Source organism: Lytechinus variegatus, chromosome 12, assembly GCF_018143015.1.
Source record: "Lytechinus variegatus isolate NC3 chromosome 12, Lvar_3.0, whole genome shotgun sequence".
NCBI classification, from domain to species: Eukaryota; Metazoa; Echinodermata; class Echinoidea; order Temnopleuroida; family Toxopneustidae; genus Lytechinus; species Lytechinus variegatus.
The window spans coordinates 5,452,486-5,475,899 of NC_054751.1; the positions used below are offsets into that span (position 1 = coordinate 5,452,486).

Below are 23,414 nucleotides of genomic sequence, written 5' to 3' on the forward strand. Positions count from 1 at the left end.
ACGAAAGACGAATATGAATTGTGACGGCCAAGATATTGGTTCGATAGCGACCTTTAGAAATTTGTCCCAGACGCTATATATTGTGCCCCCTCTTTTTTTAAATGATAACCTGACGATCTAGTCTACAACGATCTACTGAGATGTACTGAACCAATTACTATCTTGGAGTTGTATCGGATTTACTCATCAAACAAACATGGAAACTATACTACATGTACATGAATTGGCTTAGAGTGGAACTCTGATAAAGTACAACTTCCGGTGGCAAGCAAAAGCGAGCAAGTCTGGGGAGAGAGAAACTAAGGTGCACCAGTAATTACAAAACGGTGTATCAAGAGCACCAAACTCAAGTCTTTCCTTCAGATTCAGACCATCAAGATCATAGAGCCTGATCACCACTTTACTATTCTTCCAATCAACACTCGCTATGTAAATTCTGTCATTTTCATCTATGGCAACATACAGGTAGACATCGTTTGGAGCAATCAGGGGCTTGCCAGCATTCCCCTTCCTGTCATAGACCGCCACAATACTCGGTTTCGTGTTGCACGAGCTGGTGACGACCAAACCTGATGAAGTGGCAGATACCTGTCTTGTCTTGCTCTGTACTGTTCGAACGGTATGTTTAAGATTGGATCCCGCTTCGTCAAAGATGTAGACTTGATTTCCATTGTTGGTAACGAGGATTTCATCTGATGGACTCTTGTTCACAGAGATAAATTTGCCGTTACTTTTAACGCGGATTGTTGCTTTCTTGGAGCCATCGGGAGAATATATATGTGCTTCTGTATTACCCACTGACATACATATCGACTTGTCTCGTTGGTAAACAAAGTCATAGCAATTCTCCGCAGTGCCTTGGTACCTTTCGCCTGCTACATCGATGATGTCAATACCGTTTGTATGGCGGATAGCCACACTTCGGTCAGAGTGCTTAGCCAACACCCACATCGATCCTCGTAGGCCTATAGATCGTACGACTTCCAATTTCCGACTTGATCTCGGAAAGCTATCTAAGTTAAGACGGGTATCACTTGAAATCTTAGAACTACTTTCCTCTACTCTCTTTGCATTGGTTGCTATAGACGTGTGATTAGTTGAGACTGAGATGCTCCCGAGGTCTCGACTATTATCGATTGACTTTGATAGTGTCTCCTGTGTTTTCTTCACAGTGGCGACCCCAAGATTAGCATCACCTATAGGATTTAATTTCTTAATTATTTCCTGTAAACCTGCTTTCTTCTTCACGGCTCCTGTAGATTTTTGATCAGTGGATCCCGAGATGCTCACAGGAAGTTGATGAAAAGCAGTAGTTCTCGAGTTGGGGTTAGGGTCAAAACAATTGTCATGTTCGCGCTTTATTACCTTTTCAAGTTGTCCTTTCTTTTTTATGGTTGGTGTAGGACTATATGTGTCACCACCAGCTTCTGAAATATTCCCAAGGTCAGACTTCAAACTCTTCCCCTGAGTCATCTCCGTAGTACACATTTCTGTAGTATAGTTCGTAGATCCTTGGAGCATCCTGAGGTCCATGGGTGCATGAATTTCAGACGTCGACTTGTTCTGACTTTTCTTGCTAATGGTTCCCGTAGAAGAGTGATCAGTACATCTAGAGATTCTCTCCGAACCAAGAATGAAATTATCAACCGACTTTGTTCCCTTAAGCATTGGCATTTTCTTACCGATTGTTGCTGGAGATTCTCCGGACACAGGAGAAGCTCCAGTGGTAGTCACAAGGTGAATGTCTTGATTTGGCGGGGTTTTTTTAATCTTAAATCTTTTCTCCTGTGGGCCTACTTTCTTAATTTCTGCCACGGACATGTTTGATCTTGGGATGTCACCGGGGAAGCGAGAATCAGCTGGTTTGGAAATTTCAGTTTTCTGTGCCAAACAATTCTTGAGACCTGTAGGCCGAACACAGGAATTAGCTTCAGAATTGCACCTTCTAAGACCTTCTGTATTTCTGACGATTGACCCAGAAGTATTATTAGAACCCGAGATAGCCCCGTGGTCAAGACGAATATCACTTTGAGGTTTTGATATACTCGCTTCTACTTTTTTCTTAAAGACAGGCGCAGATGTTTTACCAAGTGAAGCCATAGAAGCAGGTGAAGACTTGAACCTTCCCTCCTCTTTTTCCTTCGTAATGGCCGCCCCAAAGGAGTCATTCGATCTTCGGATGCTTGTAGAATCAAGATGAGCCTGCTTCAATATATTCTTCTGCAATTTCTTCGTCATGGCTCCCGCCATTTTTGCATGAGTGGAATCCGAGATGCTCCCAAGTAGTCGAACATTGTCATTGTCATCAGGCTTGGGAATATTAGTGCTATGTGCGTCCATTCTAGTTGGGCTTCCGGCAGGAGCAGGAGAGTGAACAGTGGTTCTAGCGTTAGGTTCAGGATCAAGACCAGAATCGTCTTGAAGCTTTGTTTTCTTCTCATATAGTCTTTTGTTGTCCATGACTGATGTAGGCATACATGTTTCATCACGGGGTCTTGAAATGTTCCCCAGGTTAGGCTTTGAATTCTTATATTGCAACTTCATCGCAACAGGTATTTCAGAAGTGTGATTAGTAGATTTTGTGACCGCTGTGAATACAAGAGATGGACCATGCGCAGACCTTACTTTATTCTGACTTATCTTTGCAATTGTTGCACATGCAGCATACGTGTGATCAGCAGATCGTACGATGCTTTCTGAACCAGGGCGAGTATGGTAATCAACAGAATTTATTCTCTTGAGCGGCGGTACATTTCTAACAATAGCAACGGAAGATTCTCTAGACTCCAATGCCTTCTCTCCAGTGTTAGTCCCAGAGTGAGTTTGATCAGCACCTTCTGAGATGCTCCCGTGGTTAGGACGATTATCATCTCCAGACTTAAACCTTTTCCGTGCTGCCTCCCTTGAATTGATGCACCCTGAGACGAAAAAGGGGTTGTCATCCGCGGACTTCAACCTCTTTTTACCACATTCCTTAATCGTTACCGAACTATGAGAAGACTCAGAGATGCTCCGGGTTTCCTTGCGAATATTACCGGCAGACATTAACATCTTCCCGGGTGCTTCCATCGTAATGGCAGTGTGACCCTTCTGTTTTGTGATATTCTCGAGGTCACGGCGAGTACTATCATGGGGCTTGGAGATGTTCCTTTGTGTAGTATCCGTTTTATTTATACTAGCGGCACCAGAAATTTGTTTGCTGGATCCTGGTATGATTTGCCCAACAACATTAAGTCCATTTTCTCCATTCTTCTTCTTCTTCTTCTTCTTCTTCAGCTCCTCTTTTCTGTTCTGGTTTGTCTTTTTATTCTTCTCCACATTCCTCTTTTTCTTCTTTTTCTTGCTATCACCCTTCTCCTTCTTTACCTTAATCTTTGCTGTCAATGCAGTCCCGGGGTTGGTATCGGTGAATCCTGATATGCTCCCCAGAGTAATTCGAGTTTTACCAGATGGCTTGAACTTATTCCTTTGAGCTTTATTCGTAATGACCTCAGCCGAAGTGCCACCATTACCCTCTTTCAGCAAGTAATCTAGATCTTTACACATAAATTTATGAACAGACAGATACTCTGTCTCAAGATTACCCAGTGTGTCTTTATCTAGCTTTGATATCCTGGCTATTGAACTACGGATACTTTCAATCTTCTGTAGATCATTGGATTTCACGCCGTTTAAGGCGTCGCCATAACTCGTTTCTAGTGTAAGAATTTGTGTCTTGAGGTTCTGACGATACTCTTTCAGCCTTCTGCTTTTGATTCTGTAGGCATTGTTTACATCATGCAGAAGCCTCTGCATAGCAATGGTTACCTCATTTTGTTGAACCGCTACATTCTGAATGTTCTTCTGCAGTTCTGGTTCCTTAGTTACGCATCGTTTGACAAGGTTGTCCACCTAAAACAAAATCATTTGAAAGACAACATTATACAAAATTATGTCATGGACATAATTTATTTTATCGAAAAATAAAACATCGGAGCTCTAACAAACGATACAATAAATGTTACCATTGGCATTGCTCATATCAACCAATCATACGTGTAATTTTATGGAATTTAGTGTTTCATCTTACTCTGATGAAAAATTAAAGATATAAATTATCACAGATATATAGACAGCTGTTGGAGACATTATTCTCTTTCGATGTTTGAGGGGGATTCGCTGATTAATAAGTGTTGAATTTATTAATTGGAAAAGAAAAACAGTTTCTATATAATTGCAGACATGGTCCATTTGGGATGAGGATTCCCCCCCCCCCCTTCCCCTTAAAAAAGAGTAGATAAATAATGATTAGAGATTTAGAGATAATAATAGATCATAATGATAAAAGTAACACTCATTGTATTTTACAAATAAATTGATGGATAAGTAACAATATTTTGAATACATTTGATAACAAAATGCATAGAATTTTTTTATTCTCGGTCACGTGCAATTCAGTAATAACAACAAAAACAGAGAGAGAACATTCGCAATTCAGATAATACATATTAGTCTGGGGGCTGGGAGAATTTATTCAGCTGATCGGGTACAAAGGGTTTGATGGTCCCAAGATGTTGGCATGATATCAGTGAACAAGAAAATGTGTTGCTGCCGAGTCATATCCTGTACGGAAGGCCCAGAGGACCCCAATTTTGTCGACCATCTTGAATTTTTCATGAAAATCAATTATTTTCATATTTTTGCAACAACAAAAAATCAAATAAATACGCATTTCACATTGATTTAGACAGTAGAAATCGATTGCAAGTGTTTTCAGGACAGTCCGGTTAATATTTTTTGAAAAATATAATAATTTATGCCAAAAGTTTCATGTTTTTAGGCAAAAATGTTCATTGAAATCTTTCTGTTTTGTCATTAATATCAGCAATCAGTGCAAAATATCAGCATTCAACACGAAAGAGATTATATTAAAGAGAACATTGATATGCTTCATGACAGTATTAATGTCTTAACTTGCTTAGATATAGGGAAAATACCTTAAAATGCATTCCCCGATATTGCGATAAATTGACACCAAAAAGCAACCTCTGTCACTAGCCACACTATTGATACCGATTTCAATGCGCTCGCTAGCTTGCCTTTCAAAAGAGTACAATAGACTCAATCGGTCTTGCCTCACCTTAGTTGGTGTGACTAGCACGAATTAATGCATGTAATGAGCGTCGCGAAAGAAAAAGTGTATATTACATAAATGGCTATGTGGCAAAATGATGCTTCGGTCAGGTAAAAAAAACACAACTTTTATTTTCTTGAAATCACTTGGAGACGAAAGAGTAGGCATTTCTCTATCAGCAACATTTAAAGAAGTGAGGGCAAAACAAAGCCTACCCTCTAAGGGGGCTGTCCCAAATCACCCAACCCCATTTTCGTATTTTGCCCATTTCTTGGAAAATCGTCATTTTGGAGCCCCATTGATGGAAAAAGTGTTTCTACTATGTAATGAAACCACTTTTATTGTTTTAAACCACTTAAAGACAAAGGAGTAGACTTTTTTCTATCTGTTATAAAGAATTACTGGAAAATGGAAACCACCCCCGTCAGTGGAATGCCGAAAACACCATCCCCTTTTTCCGTATTTTGCAAATTTATGGAAAAATCTGCAAATTTGGAGCCCCCATTGAGGCTAAAGGGTGTTTCTGCTAAAAAGCAATCCATTTTCATTGTCTTAAAACCACATGGAGACGAAAGAGTTGCCTTTGTTCTATCAGTTACATAAATAGAGGTGCTGGTTCAGCAAATCCTACCCCCGCCAGGTGCTCCTGAAATTACCCACCCCTTTTCTGTATATTACCTTTTTTATTAGAAAATCTTCGAATTTGGAACCCATATTGGGGCAAAAAGATGTTCCTCCTATCTTTTCAAACAACTTTCATTGTCTTAAAACCAGATAGGAAAGAGTAATATTTTTTCTATCTGCTTCGTAATATAACGAAGTGCTGGCACATAGAAGCCTACCCCCTCAGGGGGCTTCTGAAGTCACTGCCCCCCTTCTCGTATTCTGCCAATTTATGGGGAAAATATGCCAATTTGGAGAAACTGAAGAGGGTAGGCGTTGATGTGCCGGCATCTTTTTATATGAAGCTGATATTAAAAAAGACTTCTTTTTAATTTCCAGGAGGTTTGAAGAGAAAAAGTGGTTTACTTCATAGCAGAAATACCTTTTTGCATCAATGGGGCTAAACACTGCGAATTTTCCAATAAAGAGGGAAAATATGGACAAACAGGATGGAGTGACTTCAGCAGCCCTTGAATTGACTAGCTTCGATGCGCCAGTACGATTTTTTTTGCATGTAGCTGATGGAAGAATGCCTATTCTTTCATCTTTAAGTTGCTTCAAAAAATAAAATTGGCTTCATTATATAGCAGGAATGCTAATTTTCCTGAACAAGGCGGTCAAAAACTGGGAATTATTCAGTAAAGTGGGAAAATAGGCAAAAGGGTGGGGGAATTCGGCAGCCTCTGTTGGGGGTAGGTTAAATGAAGCTGATAGAGAAAATCCTACCTTCTTGTCTCCCACGAGTTACAAAACAATAAAAAGTGACTTTCTGCAAAGCAGAAACGCCGTTGGTCTCCATTGGGGCTCCAAAATGGCGAATTTTCCTAGAAAAATACGAAATAGGGGTTGGTGACTTCAGCTGCCCCCTGAGGAGGTAGGCTACGATGTGGCAGCACTTCGTTATAATGTAGCAGATAGAGAAAATACTACATTTTTACATCCAAGTGGTTTTAAGACAATGAAAGTATTTTGCTGTTTAGGAGAAACATCTTTGTGCCTCAATGTGGGCTCCGAATTCGCAGATTTTCTAATAAAAATGTAAAATACGGAAAAGGATTGGGTGATTTCGGGAGCCCTTGACGGGGGGTAGGCTTTGCTTTATCAGTACCTCTTTATATGTAATCGATAGAGGAAAGGCAACTTTTTCGTCTCCGTGTGGTTTTAAGACAAGAAAATTGATTGCTTTTTGGCAGAAGCACCCTTTAGCCTCAGTGGGGGCTCCAAATTCGCAGATTTCCTTATAAAAAGGTAAAATACAGAAAAGGGTTGGGTAATTTCGGGAGCCCTCGACGGGGGTAGGCTTTGTTGTACCAGCACTTCTTTATACGTCACTAATAGAATAAATGATACTATCTTGTCTCCAAGTAGATTCAGGCAATGAAAATGGATTTCTTTTTGATAGAAACACTCTTTAGCCTCAGTGAGGGCTCCACATTGACAGATTTCCCTATGAATTGTTAAAATGCGGAATAAGGGTTAGGTGACCTCAGCCGCCCCGGAGGGTGTAGGCCTTAATATGCCAGCACTTCGGTATGTGTAGCAGATAAAAAAAACCTTTTATTTCTTATCCAAGTAGTTTTAAGACAATGAAAGTGATTTGCTATATAGAAGGAACATCTTTTTGTCTCAATATGGGCCCTAAAATCGCAGATTTTCTAATAAAAAGGTAAAATACAAAAAAGGGATGGGTAATTTCAGGAGCCTCTGACGGGGATAGGCTTTGCTGTATCAGTACCTCTATATATGTAACTGATAGAGGAAAGGCAACTCTTTCGTCTACATGTGGTTTTAAGACAGGAAAAATGATTGCTTTTTAGCAGAAGCACCATTTAGCCTCAGTGGGGGCTCAAAATTTGCAGATTTTTCCATGAATTTGCAAAATATGGAAAAAGGGGATAGCGTTTTCGGCATCCCACTGACGGGGATGGTTTCCATTTTCCAGTAATTCTTTATATGCATGGGCGGAAATCCCAGGGGGGACATGGGGGACGTGTCCCCCCTACTCAAAATAGTAGGGGGACACAATATCAAATGTCCCCCTACTATTTTAGGTCTTTGGTGATGCTAAGAAATATATCACTCAAAGTGGGAATAAAACGTGCGTTTTGGGACAAGATGACCTTTTTTATTGCTTGTCAAATATATTTTGATTTTATAAATGACCTTAAATTTTAGATAATAGCATTTTTTTTTTGCTTGTCAATTTTTCCAGACCCTTGTCCCCCCTACCTTTTGGGAGAGATTTCCGCCCCTGTTTATATGTAACAGATAGAAGAAAGTCTACTTTTTTGTCTTCAAGTGGTTTAAAACAATAAGTGGTTTCATTACATAGTAGAAACACTTTTTCCATCAATGGGGCTCCAAAATGACGACTTTTCCAAGAAATGGGCAAAATACGAAAATGGGGTTGGGTGACTTGGGGCAGACCCCGTAGAGGGTAGGCTTTGTTGTGCCCTCACTTCTTTAAATGTTGCTGATAGAGAAATGCCTATTCTTTCGTCTCCAAGTGATTTCAAGAAAATAAAAGTTTTTTTTTTTTTTTTTTACCTAACCGAAGCATCATTTTCCCACATTGAGGGCTCCGAAAGGCAAGATATTTTAGAAGTCAAGCTTCGGATAAGGGTGGGGTACTGTCGACAGGCTCTTTAAGGTGTCCGAATGTAATTGCTTGCGACATACAGAGCAATTCCTCCTCTAACTTTTCCAAGAGGTTTCATTAACACAAAAGTTGCTTAAATGTGTAAAAAACGCTTTTTGCCCTCATACCCATATTATGTAACATACACTTTTCTATCGCGACGCTCATTACATGCATTAATGCGTGCTAGTCACACCAACAAAGGAAAGGTAAGACCAAAATGAGTCTATTGTACTCTTTTGAAAGGCAAGCTAGCGAGCGCATTGAAATCGGTATCACTTGTGTGACTTGTGACGGAGGTTGATTTTTGGTGCCATTTTATCGCAATATCGGGGAATGCATTTGGAGGTATTATCCCTATATATAAGCAAGTTAAGACATTAATACTGTCATGAAGCATATCAGTGTTCTCGTAAATATATTCTCTTTCGTGTTGAATGCTGATATTTTGCATTGATTGCTGATATCAATGACAAAAAACAGAAAGATATCAATGCAAATGCAAATTTTTGCCTAAAAACATGAAAATTTTGGCATAATTTCTTATATTTTTCAAAAATATTAACCGGACTGTTCTGAAAGCACTTGCAATCGATTTCTACTGTCTAAATCAATGTGAAATGCGTATTTATTTAATATTTTTCCATCTTTGTGAAAAAATATGAAAATAATTGATTTTCATGAAAATTCAAGATGACCGCCAAAAATGTGTTCCTCTGGGCCTTCCGTATAGGATATGACCAGGCAGCAACACTTTTTCTTGACCACTGATATCAGGCCAGCATCTTGGGACCGTCAAACCTTTTGTAACCGATCAGCTGAATAAACTCTCCCAGCCCCCGGACTAATATTGCGTAATTGTAAGTTATATTGCAATAGAACTGGTTGCGAACGGAAGTTCTTTAGGTAATCGAATGTAGAAAAAATAACTTACTAAATGTCAAGTCCACCCCCCAAAATAGTTCTATTTTTCATGAACAGAGAAAAAATCAAACAAACATAACATTGAAAATTTCATCGAAGTGAGATGTAAGATAAAAAAAAGGTTCATGAATACTATTCTGAATGTTCACAGAGGAATCATAAACAAAAGAAAACCTAAATATTTATGATAAAATGGCAAATGGATAGTGAGTGGGTGACGTCATTGATTTAGTGATTTACACAACGTCCGTATTATAAAGATCTCAGAAATTAAAGGGTGGAAATGGGTAAATCACCCTTTAGGAGAGCCGAGGGAATGGCATATTCTTAATTCTTCTTCACCTTCTTTTTCTTCTTATTATACTCTATTTGTATATATCATCTCTATATCTTTTTTATTGCTGACAGTAAATTCTGATTTTTTTATCTGGGTAAAAGGCATAATTTTACATTTTATCATCGTAATTTTATACATGTCGAGGACCCCACTGGAAAAAAGCTTTCGAGCTATCGTCGGCTATCCTGTGTAATTAGCCTACCGTATGAATGTTGTGATGACTTGCCAAATAAAATCAATAAAAATCAATCAATCAATGATCAATCAATACAACTTGTATCTTAAGTAGGCCTACCCGTGTATAGTGTTTTATTATAAAATATGCGTATTCAAAAATTTCTACCAAGAACTAAAACTAATATTCATGACGATGTGCATGTAACTGCAGGCGCGCCGGAACACTTTCAATTTTAGGGGGGCAAAATCTCGAAGGGGGCACAATATTTTTGACAGCGTGAGATATTCAGTTGCCAGGTACACTGACCTAAAAGAGACATTTTAAGGACAGTGCCATTAAACGGATATGTATCTAACTGATCAAATAATGCGAGCGCGAAGCGCGAGCTGAAAATTTTTGACATTCAGACCTAGAAAGTGACATTATAAGCAAATTTGTTTAATCATGTTACATACCTGTCTCGCTAAACAAACAATAGGAGCGCGAAGCACAAGCTAATATTTTGTATATATTCACCCCAAACAGGAACATTTTAAGGAATATATTTTAGGAATCAATTAAGAGTATACATATCTCACTATATTCATCGAATGTGAGTGCGAAACGCCTGCTGATTTTTTTTAGAATTATATATAAACACAGGAAGCACTTGTGGAAGCACTTATAGTCATTGCAATCATGATTATCAATACGCATCTCACTAATCAAATTTAGGTAATTCAGACCCGAAGAGGGGCATTCTAAGTTTGTAGGAATTCACTAAGACCATACGTATACCAAAATAATGATGCGAGCGCGAAGCGAGAACTGAAAACTGATATTCAGATCAGAAAAAAAGATATTTTGAGGACTGTTTTTTTAAAAGAATCCTGTAAATGTATACATATCTCATCCTAGTCATCTAATGCAAGTGGCAAGCGCTTGCTGATTTTGTTAGAATTACATCTAAACACATGAAGCACTTTTTGTAGTCACATAATCATGATTATCACACGCATCCCACTAATGAAATATTGCGACTGGGAAGCGCGAGCTGAAAGTGTTGATATTCATATCAGAAAAGGGGACATTTAAAGACTGATTTTAGGAATTCATGAAGAGCAGATATCTCATCAATCCTTTAATGCGAACGCTTGCACGGACAGGAAATGTTTTTAGAATGGGGCGATTACTTTAACTAGTCATGTAAAAGAAGCATATGTCACTACATAAAATTTTGCTCGTAATTTGGAATGTTGATCTCCCAATATATTCTTAAAGATTATTTAAAATCTTTTCTTTTCATAAACATTTCCACGTTTTGCTAGTCTATATTGTTGTATATATGTAATTGCCGATGATCATTTTTTTTTAATATTTCAATATTTATTGAAAAGGTTTAATGGCCTATGATCACTTCATAAAGCAGTTTCCAATAATCACGATCCCCCTTTTTAAAATCTCATCTCACCTTTAACCAATCAGCAAATGAGTTTTCATTGAGCAGATCTAGAATATATATAATCCTTATTCGCTCTTTTTTTATATATATTTCTACTAATCTACCAAAATCTGTATCAGGAAAAGTACGTGGTTATTTTCAATATTTTCAAGATGGCGTCCAAGATAGCTGCCATTCTCTGAAATTGGATACAACTCACTCATTATCTATCCTATAGAATCCTATTCATATTCCATTTTTTCTAGGGAGTAAAATAATAGGTTGATACAGGATAGAGTGAATAATAAGCACTCCAGAGTACCTGAAAAATCCAAGATGGGGTCCAAAATGGCAATTCATCTATTACTTACTTAGGTGGCGTTTTAATTTGGTTTCTAGTCAGTAGTTTTAAGGGTGAAGTAGTACATTGGAACAAGTTACAAGGACAGTCAGTGGTCTTAGAACTTTCTCTTCATGAACCCACTTACTTCAAGCTGCAGCTCCTCACCGAAGGTGGCCCGATTCTGGATTTTATGATACTGATGACCGTCGGGTAAGCATTTGAGACAGATGTAGATTTTACAATCCTCACAAAATACATCTTTCTTCTCCAGTCTGTGGAAGGAACATTTCTTAATAGCATCCTGCATGGAAACAATATCGTGACCTTCAAAGACACTAAGATGCTCATGGCAATACCGGCACTCATCACACAAGTGGTCATTACAAGTTCTGCAGAATGAAACAGCATGTGGCTGAGGCTTGCAAGAGGTGCATTTTGGGCGGATCTGAGCAGTGGTTGCATTTGCTCCTCCATTTTTCGCCCGGTAATCGTCCACGAATTTATTAACCGTTACGTTTGCAAGCAAGCCATCGACACGGTTCGCAGACAAATTAGTGTTCTTCTGACAGAGAGGACAGACCATGTAGTTACGGTCCTGGTGAGACAGGTCGTAGGTCTTCAGACAGTTCCTGCAGAATGTGTGTCCGCATGATGTCAAGATGGTTGCTTCAGTGAAGATTCCGAGACACATTGGACATGTAAGATTCCTCAAGGAACCTGTGGCATCTCCTCTAGTCGCAGCCATTGCAGCCATAAGAAATTAGAATTGTTTATGCAAGTTAGAAAGAAAATAAGATTGAGATCTCAGCGACGTCTGACGAATTTGAACTATATATGTTTTAACCGCCAAATTGTTTGTGATCAAACAAAGTCCAAACTGTTAACCTATTTCTGTAAATAGATAGCATATCGCTATCATAAAGATCCTGATTAACCCTGTTGTCGATACGTCTTACTCCGCGAAGGTTCAAATATGTATTACAGGTACATCGGCTCATTTTGGCGGGATGTACCAAGGTGGGGAAAACCCACCGATATAAATAAAACTGGGTTTTTCCACCACCAGACGCCCGCATTCAATTTGTCGTGAGGAAAGCAGTGGCGGATCCAGAGGGGGGCGCCCCGGGCGCGCGCCCCCCCCCCCCCCTATTTTCGCCGGAATTTTTTTTTTTTAATTTTTTGGATGGTTATATTTACTGGATTGGTACAATGTAGTCAATTTCAAGGGTTAGATCTAGTCAAAACTATATTTTAACTTACGCTCATGGCCTTTGTGTTCGCACAAATGCACCTATGTCATACTGTATTGCAATATGTAAATTCCGGAATTCCAGGGCGCGCGAGTCGATTGGTTGGAAAGTTGCACCACTTGTAATCGGGAGTTGCAGTGCAGTGACCAGTGTGAATATGTTGGATTGGATATCATTTTTTCCCGAAATTTTGTGTTTGTTGTAACATGCGTTTGTCCTTTCTTATGGCAAATACATGTAAATTATAAGTAACAGATCGCGAGAAAAAGTGTCAACGATGCGAATGATAATGTCTATCCCCGAGATTATTCTTCACTCAAAGATGAAGCCCTATATCGGGCGCCACGTGCGCAGCATTATCATTCTGCCTTGGTCATGTACGTTTTCACTGAAATGTATAGGTCAGACATATTTGTATTTAATGTAAACTAATTTTTACACTTTCTGGTAGATTCAGAGGCATATTATCCAGGGCGCCCCAACTAAGTTTCGCCGAAGCAATCATTCCAACGAATTATCAAGGAGCAAAATTGTATATTCTCAATCACCAGTCGACCCCACTCCGCGTTTGCTGTGTATAGGCAGCTATATGTCAGCGTAAGGAGCGAAGATTTTATGTGACGGGGGGGGGGGAGAATAAAAATACTTTCGTGCTGGGGAAAAACGTCCCGAGGACACATTGTGTATTGTTAAAAAGTAGAAATTGTGACATTAACCCCCCCCCCCCTTACCCCATTTTTAATGTTTGATAATCTATAGGTCTGCTGATTACAATATATCTTTAAAAAAAATTGCCAGCAAAATCGAAAAAAAATCATAAATGAAAAGCTTACAAAATGCCTTCTGAACTCTGTATACCGAAGACGAGCCTCGGTTTATTTTACATTTTCTGCCACTGATAGTTATAACTTATACAATTATGGACTGGATATCAAAGCTCCTTACATGTATTTTCTAGCATTTTATCATTGACCTTATTTAATTATTTGTGGTATAGTTTTAACAAGTGCTTCGTAAAAATTGATTATCTTATGTTAAAATAAATATAAATACAATTTCATCCTGGCTGGTCATAAGTTAAGATGGCAACGCGATGAGAGACTTTTAACGTAAACAATAAATATGATGAGAATCCCCTTAAGAAGCATTATATTACTTTGAGGTTGTGCAGAATGACTGGATTATTGAAGATGATTTGAAAATAATACGAGGGAAAAGGTTGATTACCAGAAGATGATGTCGTTTTTTCTGTAGTTTGTAACAATTTACTGTGCATTTTGGGGAAAAAAGAACCAAATTTTATGCATGTTGCCATACGACTAAACAATTCTCGTTTGAAACACACAATGTAAATACACAAATGACAATAAACAGAATGGATTATTCGGAACTTATCGATTACAAGTCTCAGTTTCGTATCATTTAAATTTGACGTTTCAATCACACGATGCAAGCAAGTGAAGAGCCTTTGCCAAATGTATGTTTTGAATGACCGCTTATACGGTGTGTGACTGGAAACCAGCTCCTAAATGAGTCAGTATGTGTCTTTTATTCATGAAGTTACAGTGATTTAAGTGTGCATTTTTCTTCTAAAGGTGCTCTCAAAATACGACTTTTGGACATGATTTTTTGAAAAAGTCCTTGCCGTGGGAGGGGGGTATCCCCCCTCCCACACCCTCCCCCCGCTCGGTCGCTTCGCTCCCTCGCCGCTGGCGCCCCCCCTATTTCAAAATCCTGGATCCGCCCCTGGAAAGGCTGTCAAAATGAATACGAGGTTGTTGTTGCGTGCACTGTCTTTCTTCCCCACTTTTGTTCGATAAAATTCAAATATTGATTCAATTTTCTATTACCGAATAATAAGGTTCGTATCGCATCGTATATTCCAAAGTTCTTCATATTGTAAATAATGTTATTTAATGAATAATTGGGATATCCTCAAAGCAATCCCTTTATAAAGGGCTCACAAAGAAAAGAATTTTTCATCAGCTTTTAAATATGTAAATTCAAAATGATGTGTAATGAAATAAAAAGATGCGTAATTAAACAATGTAAACTTCATTACTCAGTGTTTTTATTTCGTTTTGACTACTGTATTCGACTGACTCGGAGCTGGATATCTAATTAAATGCTCCACCGAAACATCCGATATTTCATGAGTTGGCATGCAGTAGACGATCTCACCAGGGTCATTCTAAAAAAAAATGTTACAATTCACAAAAAGCATGTTTTGGTTTGGTTTGGTTTGGTTTATTTACGATAAAAATATATAAATATAAACAAAGTATATGTTAGGTAAGATCAAAGTATTACAATAGAATCATGACAAAAATATTCAGTGTAATACAACATATCATATAAAACTTAAACATATCGTAGAGATGACTCCGGGATGACTTGTTTCAGATGGGCTATTAATCTAGCCCATCTGTTCTTCCCCGAGGTCCCTGGAAATAAATTATTTATGGCCGCTAGCTTCACAAAAACCTGAACATTTTCTACAAAAATATTATCAAGACAATGACATTAAAAGACTAGCTCCACAAAGCATATGCGACCAGTGATAATAGTAGACTATAGTGAAGCTCTAATTTTATTTTATTTTTGCTTTTTGATAGAATCATGTCAGACTCTCTGGTCAGTTTTTGATTTTACTATCATTTTCTTTTAAATGTGGTGAGGGCAGCTTGGTGTATACCGTCTGACATATTGCGCTTATCCTAGTATTTGAAGATCACTTTGTGATTATTTTCACTTTTAACTTTGTCCCAAATTCATTTCAACCTCCGTAACGAATACTGCCACAAGTTTTTTTCTCCCTTTCAAACTGACTGATATAATATGATTATGTGTCTGCAAGTAAAGTGATATTCATTAATAGATAATAGGGAATTGTATATGTTTTTCCTAATAACTCATAACTCATGCTCATAACTTCCTCATTGTTTGTCCGATTTTTCTCAAACTTTCTTTGATCTTATTCTTTAATTTGTCTGTTTCGACACAAGCCTACTTGTTCCAAAGGTTTCATTTCCCTTTAACATCCGTAAGGCACCTTTAAAAAATATGCAATTTGGTAGTTCTGTTAAGGATTCAGTACAAGAGACACCTTTCATAATGAATACAGTTTTCAAAGGTAGGGCTGCTAAATAAGGACCACGTTGGACCATAAAGCATAAAGACATTAACTTCCGTAACGCATTATTGTTCTTGAATATGCTACAAATTTGTGCTTGACTGAATCAATCCGGATCATACAGATATAAATTATATAAGGTACCCTCACCCCACCTAGGTACCCTTAAAAATCATAGCTATACATCCTTGTCAAATAATTATTGCACAACTTATTTTCAACATCACTTTGAAAAGAGGGAAAATTGCCAACGAAAACAATTTCCCGAGAATTATATACGATATTTAATGCTTTTGGAATTTTGAATATATATATGTTGAATATTGGCATCTTCTTTAGTACTTAAATTTTCTAATATCCTTTGCTATATAGGTTCTTTCCGTAATTGTTACGGAAGTTAGTACACTTCTTTGCTGTACTTTGCTGAGATATACGATTCTAGTTCCAGAACAGGTGCCATGGCTTTGTCTAATGCTGAAGTCGGCAGAAACGGTAGCTTTCATGGCTAAGGAAAGAGAAAGAAAAACTATTTGCAATGACTCATGGGAAGAATCTCACTAATAAAAAATGAGAGCGCGAAGCGCGAGCTAAAACTTTTGTATAGTCTTACCTGAAAACTTGACATTCTAAGCATTTTTTTTGGTAAAAATAAACAGGATGTTATCTGAAGAAACTATATATTATTGCGAATGCATTGCCTATTAATCGTATGCACAAATGCAAATATCTCGGCGTGGTACTAAATGAATAAATGACGTGGAATGACCAAATTGATAAGATGAAAAGCAAAATTACTTTAAGTCTATACTGTTTAAAACGCGTGAGACCATATATATCTCAAGATACTGCTATGTCATTGTATAAATGTCTTATTTTACCCCACTTTGACTATTGTTCATATATTTGGAGAAATGCAGGAAAAACTCAAATTATCCGTCTCATTGTAATGCAGAATAGGGCTCTTCGAATTATGCTCAAAGTAGATTCCCTGTTCAGCACATCAGCATTATACACAAATTGAATGCTGAACAAATCGTCCTTAGATGGAAAAAACAAGCACTTGTATTAATATTTATGTTACTCAATAAGGTTTTACCGCAATTTATATGTAATAGGATTGGTCTTAAGAAACATTCCACTCACACACTCCGTAACTCAAACAATATAATAAACCTAAAAACACCCTAAACAGACTTTGCACGAAATAGCAGCCTATATCTTACCATTCTTGATTTTAATTCATTGGCAGAACGTATTCGCACTTTACCAAATCTAAATTCATTTGAATCTGAAATTGAAAAAGTCCTGAAATCTTGATCATCCTTTTTTACCAAACTTTCTTTTTATGTTTGTTACAATTGCGTTTTTCTGTATTGATTTTATTTCTGTTTTTTTTTCATCCTCCATTTTTGTTTTTGTATATAGTATTTTGTTTTATTGTTTTACTCATTTTACTTTGTTATGATTTGTTATTATTTGTATTTGTTTGTATATTGCACGGCCTCTCTGAAAACCAGCCATTGGCTGATCGAGGGCTTTTTACCGCGTTTAAATAAAATCAATCAATCAATCAATCAAAATCAATGCAAAGTGCTAGCTAATTTTTTTTCGTGTCATTCTGACTGAAAGCTTGACATTCTAAACACTCTTTGTACTAATTACAAGGATGGGTATCTTAATTGATGCGACTGATAGTTTTTATATTTTGATCTGAAAAAAATAATTTATGGACATATTAATTTGAGAACAAGATAGGCCTATATATCCAATCAAACAATTATTGCAAACGTGAAACGCGCGCTTTTTTGAGGTTTAGGCTTAGGCCCCAAAACGGGACATTCTATTAACTCTTTGTAATCATTAACAATGATGGTTGTGAGCTAAAAATATGTGTCATTCCAATATGAAAACCAAACATTTTAAGCACGCTTTCAAATAAAGAGGATCTAAATTGACTAAAAAAAATAATTTCATGCAGTGAAATACAAAAGAACAAGTGGGGATTACATGTACACCATCAATTAACTCTTTTAATATTCATGAAGATATGCATAGACTAAACTGTTTCACAAAAATAATGCAAATCTTTAAAATAGCTTGACTTCGTATAACTCCTTGTCCGATTTTGCTCATATTTGCAGTATTTTGTTTATTATCTTTTCAGATCATATTTTTTCAGCCTGGATGACCCCTTTAATGCGCATGAAATGCGCTGAAATAATTGATATAGGCATACTGACATGAAAATATGGAAAGGGATATTTCAAACGCTCATGGTTTGTTGGAATTTAGGAATGAAATACGTATTTCGATAATCAAACATTTTGGCTATTCATCATTAATTAATCAAGAACAGGATGCTTATAATTGCGTATCTCGATGAAACAAAACGATACAAAAAAAATCGCGATTACATCATAAAGATTCTAGTAATAATTTGTGTATATTAGCTTGCAAACGTGAATTTTGAGCCTCTTGTTTCATTCACCTTTTTTTTTATTATTCATTTCCCCAGAGTCCTTTTTGGGTTAAAAAAAATTGTTTTCCCCTTATTTCTTTTTGGCTATCGGCGGGATTCCTCGTAACCCAGAGAACTTATCCTGGTTACGGGCCTGCGACTGTCTAATTTTGTTTATTGCCAGAAACTTTTAAGATGATCTAAAATTCTGGGGCCCGGTTATCCGCCTCTCTCATTCCAACTGTGAACAACAACTACAACAAAATTTACAGTTTCTGTTTTCTGGGTCCTGTTTCTTAAAAGTTTATGTATTGATTCATGTCACGATTTATAGCATAAATCATGACAAAAACACAGATATTGACATAAATCCGTTGCCTAAAACTTTATGTTTTAAATCACTATTTTAAACATTTTTTTTTTTTGGGGGGGGGGTGGCAAAATCAAGGAATCTTTCCACATTTATCTTTATTTATTAAAAAAGGCTATATACCTAAATATGGAATTTCCTAAGCTAGCAAAATAAATATTGCAGTTTGTAACATTATGTAACTTCCGTAACAAAGATTGACAAGGGTAGATGCCACTCGAGGATTTGCATGGTAAAGTATCTTGGGATTCCAGGATCATGCATTGCTTAAGGTGTGTGTATGCGTGTAGTGTGTTGGGTGTTTGGTAGTCGTGTCGTACAAAATAACAACAGTCCAGGAGCTGGACTATATAAACAAGAACGACAACCGTCATGACAGATGCCCGTTTCCTGTTCTCTTTTCATTTTTATTTCATGTTTTTTTTGGGGGGGAGTGGGTGGCAAAATTAAGCAATATGTTTTACATTCATCTTTTAATATAAAAAGAATAGTTATACGAATATACCTAAATATGAATGTTCCTAAGCGGCTTGCAATAAGATTGACAAGGGTAAATGCCATCGAGAGGATTTGATGGTAAAGTATATATTTGGATTCCCAAAATTGGTCATGCATTGCTTAGAATCTCAGGATAAAAGTTATTTTAAGGTTGCCTCATTCAAATTATAAACATTTAACTGAACGAAAGATTTTTATGGAATACTTTTGTTATACGTTACTTGGTTAAACCCTGCTTCTAAAAAAGGTTGAATATTTTTTTCTATCTTGCAAACATTTTGGCTTCAGTAAATAAAATCATTGATACCACACTGAAACTGAGTTGTGTCTCTTTTTCAATCATTTCAAAGGTGATTGAGTAACATGGGCCAAAGTGGGCAATTCTAACGCCCTACAGTGCATGAGTTAAGCCGGTTAGTTATACATATAGAGCTATTATAGCTCCATGGATATACTTCAAATTGACAAAACAGCGACTTGCCCCTTTTCTCAGGTTCCCACTTGGCATCTTTTTAACCCATTCTGTAGACTTCATTTTTATGATTTTTTCTCACCAATCAAATATTGCGAGCGCGAAGCGCGAGCTGAAAATTTAGGTAATTCAGACCTGAAGTGGGGCATTCTCAGGTTTCTTTGTAGGAATTAACTAGGACCATATACGTATTTCATTAACCAAATGATGCGAGCGCGAAGCGCGAGCTGAAAATTTTGATATTCAGATCAGAAGAAGGGACATTTTAAGGACTGATTTTTAGGAATTCACAGGCATGAAGAGCAGACATATCTCACCAATCCTCTAATGTGAACGTAATCACGGACAGGAAATGTTTATATACGAAGACCTTAACATGCGGCAATCACTATTTGAGTCATGACTTGTAAAAAAAGCATATGTCACTTATGATAACTCAAGTGCTAGGAAATATATTTGGTTTAAATTGACTTAAAAACGTGATGTTTTAGTACAACAGGATTATATATCTTGTTAGAGCACCAGGAACAATGAAGACGTAGGCCCTGGGCAAATTGTGTTTCATAAAGTTATGATAAAAATGTTTCTTATGTAATTTGACATAAATAAATATAATATAACATTATAGTGAATAATATTTTCTTCTTTCCCACTACGTTTCTCTTCCTTTCTCCCTCATTTCTCCTTTTCCCCGATTTTTTTTTTTTTTTGGGGGGGGGGAATGTGCCCCCATGCCCCCCCCGGTAGTTACGCCACTGTATGTCCATTTGGCAAATACCCCTCCCATGTTGTTATCTTTTCTACCCCATGATGGTTTGATGGCTTTATTAGAGATTATTTCAAAATGTTTTGAAATTCCATCTTAATCCTTCCCCCCCAAACCCCAACATTGATGAATGGGAAGAAACGGGGGTTTCTCTTCAATGTTATAATAAGGACAAAAGTATTTCGTTTGCAAATGGTGAACTGGCTCTTTATTTGCATTTTATGATCCAATAATATTATTTTGTTTGTTAAGCGTTATTTTAGGAAGAATTTTACCAACAAAACAATTATCTCTTGTGATTTTCTTTCATTTCTTCCGTAAAAAGTGGGGGGATGTTTGTACAGGCCATCCCCCCCTTCTCGAAAAGTGGGGGGAAATATCCCCCCCCCGGGATTTACGCCAGTGAGGCCAACCCATTTTCATTCCAAAGATATCATGTTTACAGTATTATTTCCCCAGAAAAAATGGAATAATGATTTTTTTCAGTCACCGATATCATGAATATGTTTGCAGTTTTGTACGAATTGATTCTTGTATTCTTCCTCCACCCACGCATGATATACACATGAACAACACTTAAAAATACATCAAGTTCCAGGTTTCTTTATGTTCTATTGAATCATAAAGTCATATTCAAGATAAAATTACAATATTCACAACTTATTATGACAGATCAGAGTTATTGTGACATGTTGTGACATTTAACCAGTAAAAAAATGAATAGGGCAAAAACTTATTAGTTGATACTCCAAATAGTTCAAATACTTTTTTAAAATTTGTCATGGTAGAATTAACATCAATTATAATTGCTGTTTTAATTCAACATACGTGAAATGCGCGTTTAAATTTGTGAAGGTGTGCGTATGATGGATGTGTGTGCTAGATATATGAGAAAGTGTACGAACGCGCGTGTGGGGTGGATGTGGGCATAGAATGTAGAGTACTCTATGGGTGATTGAGTGAGTGGGTGAATAAGTGAGTGAGTGGATGGGTGGATAGATGGCTGTATGTTGTGCAAACGGCAATATCATGTGGAATATATGTCAACGTCCTTTCAGCAGAGTATAGTTAATATAATTATGTATCTGTCTATGAACTCTAGAAAGTACACAGTAAAATTGCACAAAATATTGGGTAGAAAGGGAACATTCATGCTTGCTGGGTATTTTTTTACCCCACATAGGGCTATCTCAACGCGCGTAAAATTTACAAAATATATCTTTTTACCAACCAACATGCATGTTCCCATTTACCTGATCTTAGGTAAACCTTTTTTTTAGAGTGTATAACAAAAATCCCATGGGAATACAGGAAGAAGAAATAAACCCCTCAAAAAAAAAGTTCTGCAACTCAAGTTTGAGTGCTAATAAATTTCTTAGTGTGCCATCATCATATTTTAAAGTGGTATCAATGGAAAGCATAAATATTCTTCTTTACAATCATGTGTAATTTGTGATGCCAGTGTTATCATGAAATACACAGACATGATAAATATGCAGCAATGTAAAAAAATGAAATGTTGCAAAATTCGTTGCCATGTCATGTTTGAGTTCTGCAACTCAAACTGCAAGTTTGAGTGCCAATACATTTCTTAATGTGCCATCATCATGTGTAAAAGTGATATCTTCAAAAAGCATGATTATTTTTCGTTACAATAATGTGTCATTTGTAATGTTGGTGTTATCATGAAATACACAGACATGATAATACACAGCAATATTAGAAATGAAATGTTGCAAAATGCGTTGTTTCTAATAGCGAATTTCCAATTGTTTCGAGGATGGACCGAGTGCATTCACTGTCACCTGCATGGTGGAAATTTTATAGAAATGAAGACTCTTGTTAGAAATCAATGCATTTTGCAACATTTCACTTTTGAATTTTCTCAATGTTCAGGGTGATTGCATATTCCATGATTACATAATTACAGCAAATGGCATATCACTGTAAAGAGGAATAATTCAGCTTTCCAATGATACCAGTTTCATCTTTTATACTTCTGTAACCAAAAAGAGATCATCCCCAAAACTGAGTTGCAAAACTTTTTTTTAGGGGTTTATATACGAGAGGAGAATTAAGACATGTAACATAGTAAGGGGTAATATAAAACGAGTCACGTAAAATTGTCGATATATATACCAATATATACATGGAAATTATAATTTTGGACACATTATGCACAATGTCATCCTGAAAATCATGCTGTAACAATATGACCATCGCTTGATTATTCATCTAAATAATCAAAAATACGACTGTAAACCTACTACTAATAAGGCCACCCGAAGATTTTATTTTCCTGGGGGGATTAAATAACATTTTAGAAAACTTCAGTAAGCAATGGAGTGAAGTGAAAATTTCAGTTCTTGACAGTGAAGTGTTGAAAAGTTATCTGATGCACGAGTAATATCAAAATTATACTCCGAAAATGGGTGTTTGTGGACGTGGGGGATAAATGCCCCCACTAAAGACGTGACAATATGACAACAATTAAGAAAAACAACATTATGAATTGCTTCATTACCCCTGATGAGCATCAGACTAATATGAAAAACATTATTATTAAAAAATCCATTGCATGATTTTTTTCTAATGAATATCAATTATATTTAGGATATGATAACATTCAATGGCCTAATTATTCTTCAAAAATACCATGTCAGAATAATATGACAGGTATATATTCAATTGTTTCATTACTGCTAATGAAAAATACGTATGCAAATGGGAAAATGTTTACTATTCGATCATATCATGATTATCAAAAACGTAATGATATCAAAACAAATTTAACACTCAACTATTTCATGTTTCATCAGTGTTCCAATAAGTACAAACCATCGTATATATT

At 36.8% G+C, this 23,414-nt stretch overlaps 1 protein-coding gene across 1 annotated transcript; it reads right to left on the reverse strand.

Annotated features, from left to right (window-relative positions):
- Positions 1-228: 228 nt before the first annotated feature.
- On the reverse strand, positions 229-12,625 carry LOC121425273. Its single transcript, XM_041621298.1, has 2 exons — positions 11,762-12,625; positions 229-3,891 (listed from the first exon to the last, which is right to left on the reverse strand). Exons 1-2 carry the CDS (start codon positions 12,368-12,370, stop codon positions 229-231), a joined length of 4,272 nt encoding a protein of 1,423 aa, XP_041477232.1. The 5' UTR covers positions 12,371-12,625.
- Positions 12,626-23,414: the final 10,789 nt, after the last annotated feature.

Coding starts and splice junctions, on each gene's coding strand:
- LOC121425273 (XM_041621298.1), bottom strand. CDS start 12,370: ATGGCTGCAATGGCTGCGACTAGAGGAGATGCCACAGGTTCCTTGAGG. Junction 3,892..11,761: donor GTGAGGAGCTGCAGCTTGAA/GTAAGTGGGTTC, acceptor ATTTTGTTTTAG/GTGGACAACCTTGTCAAACG.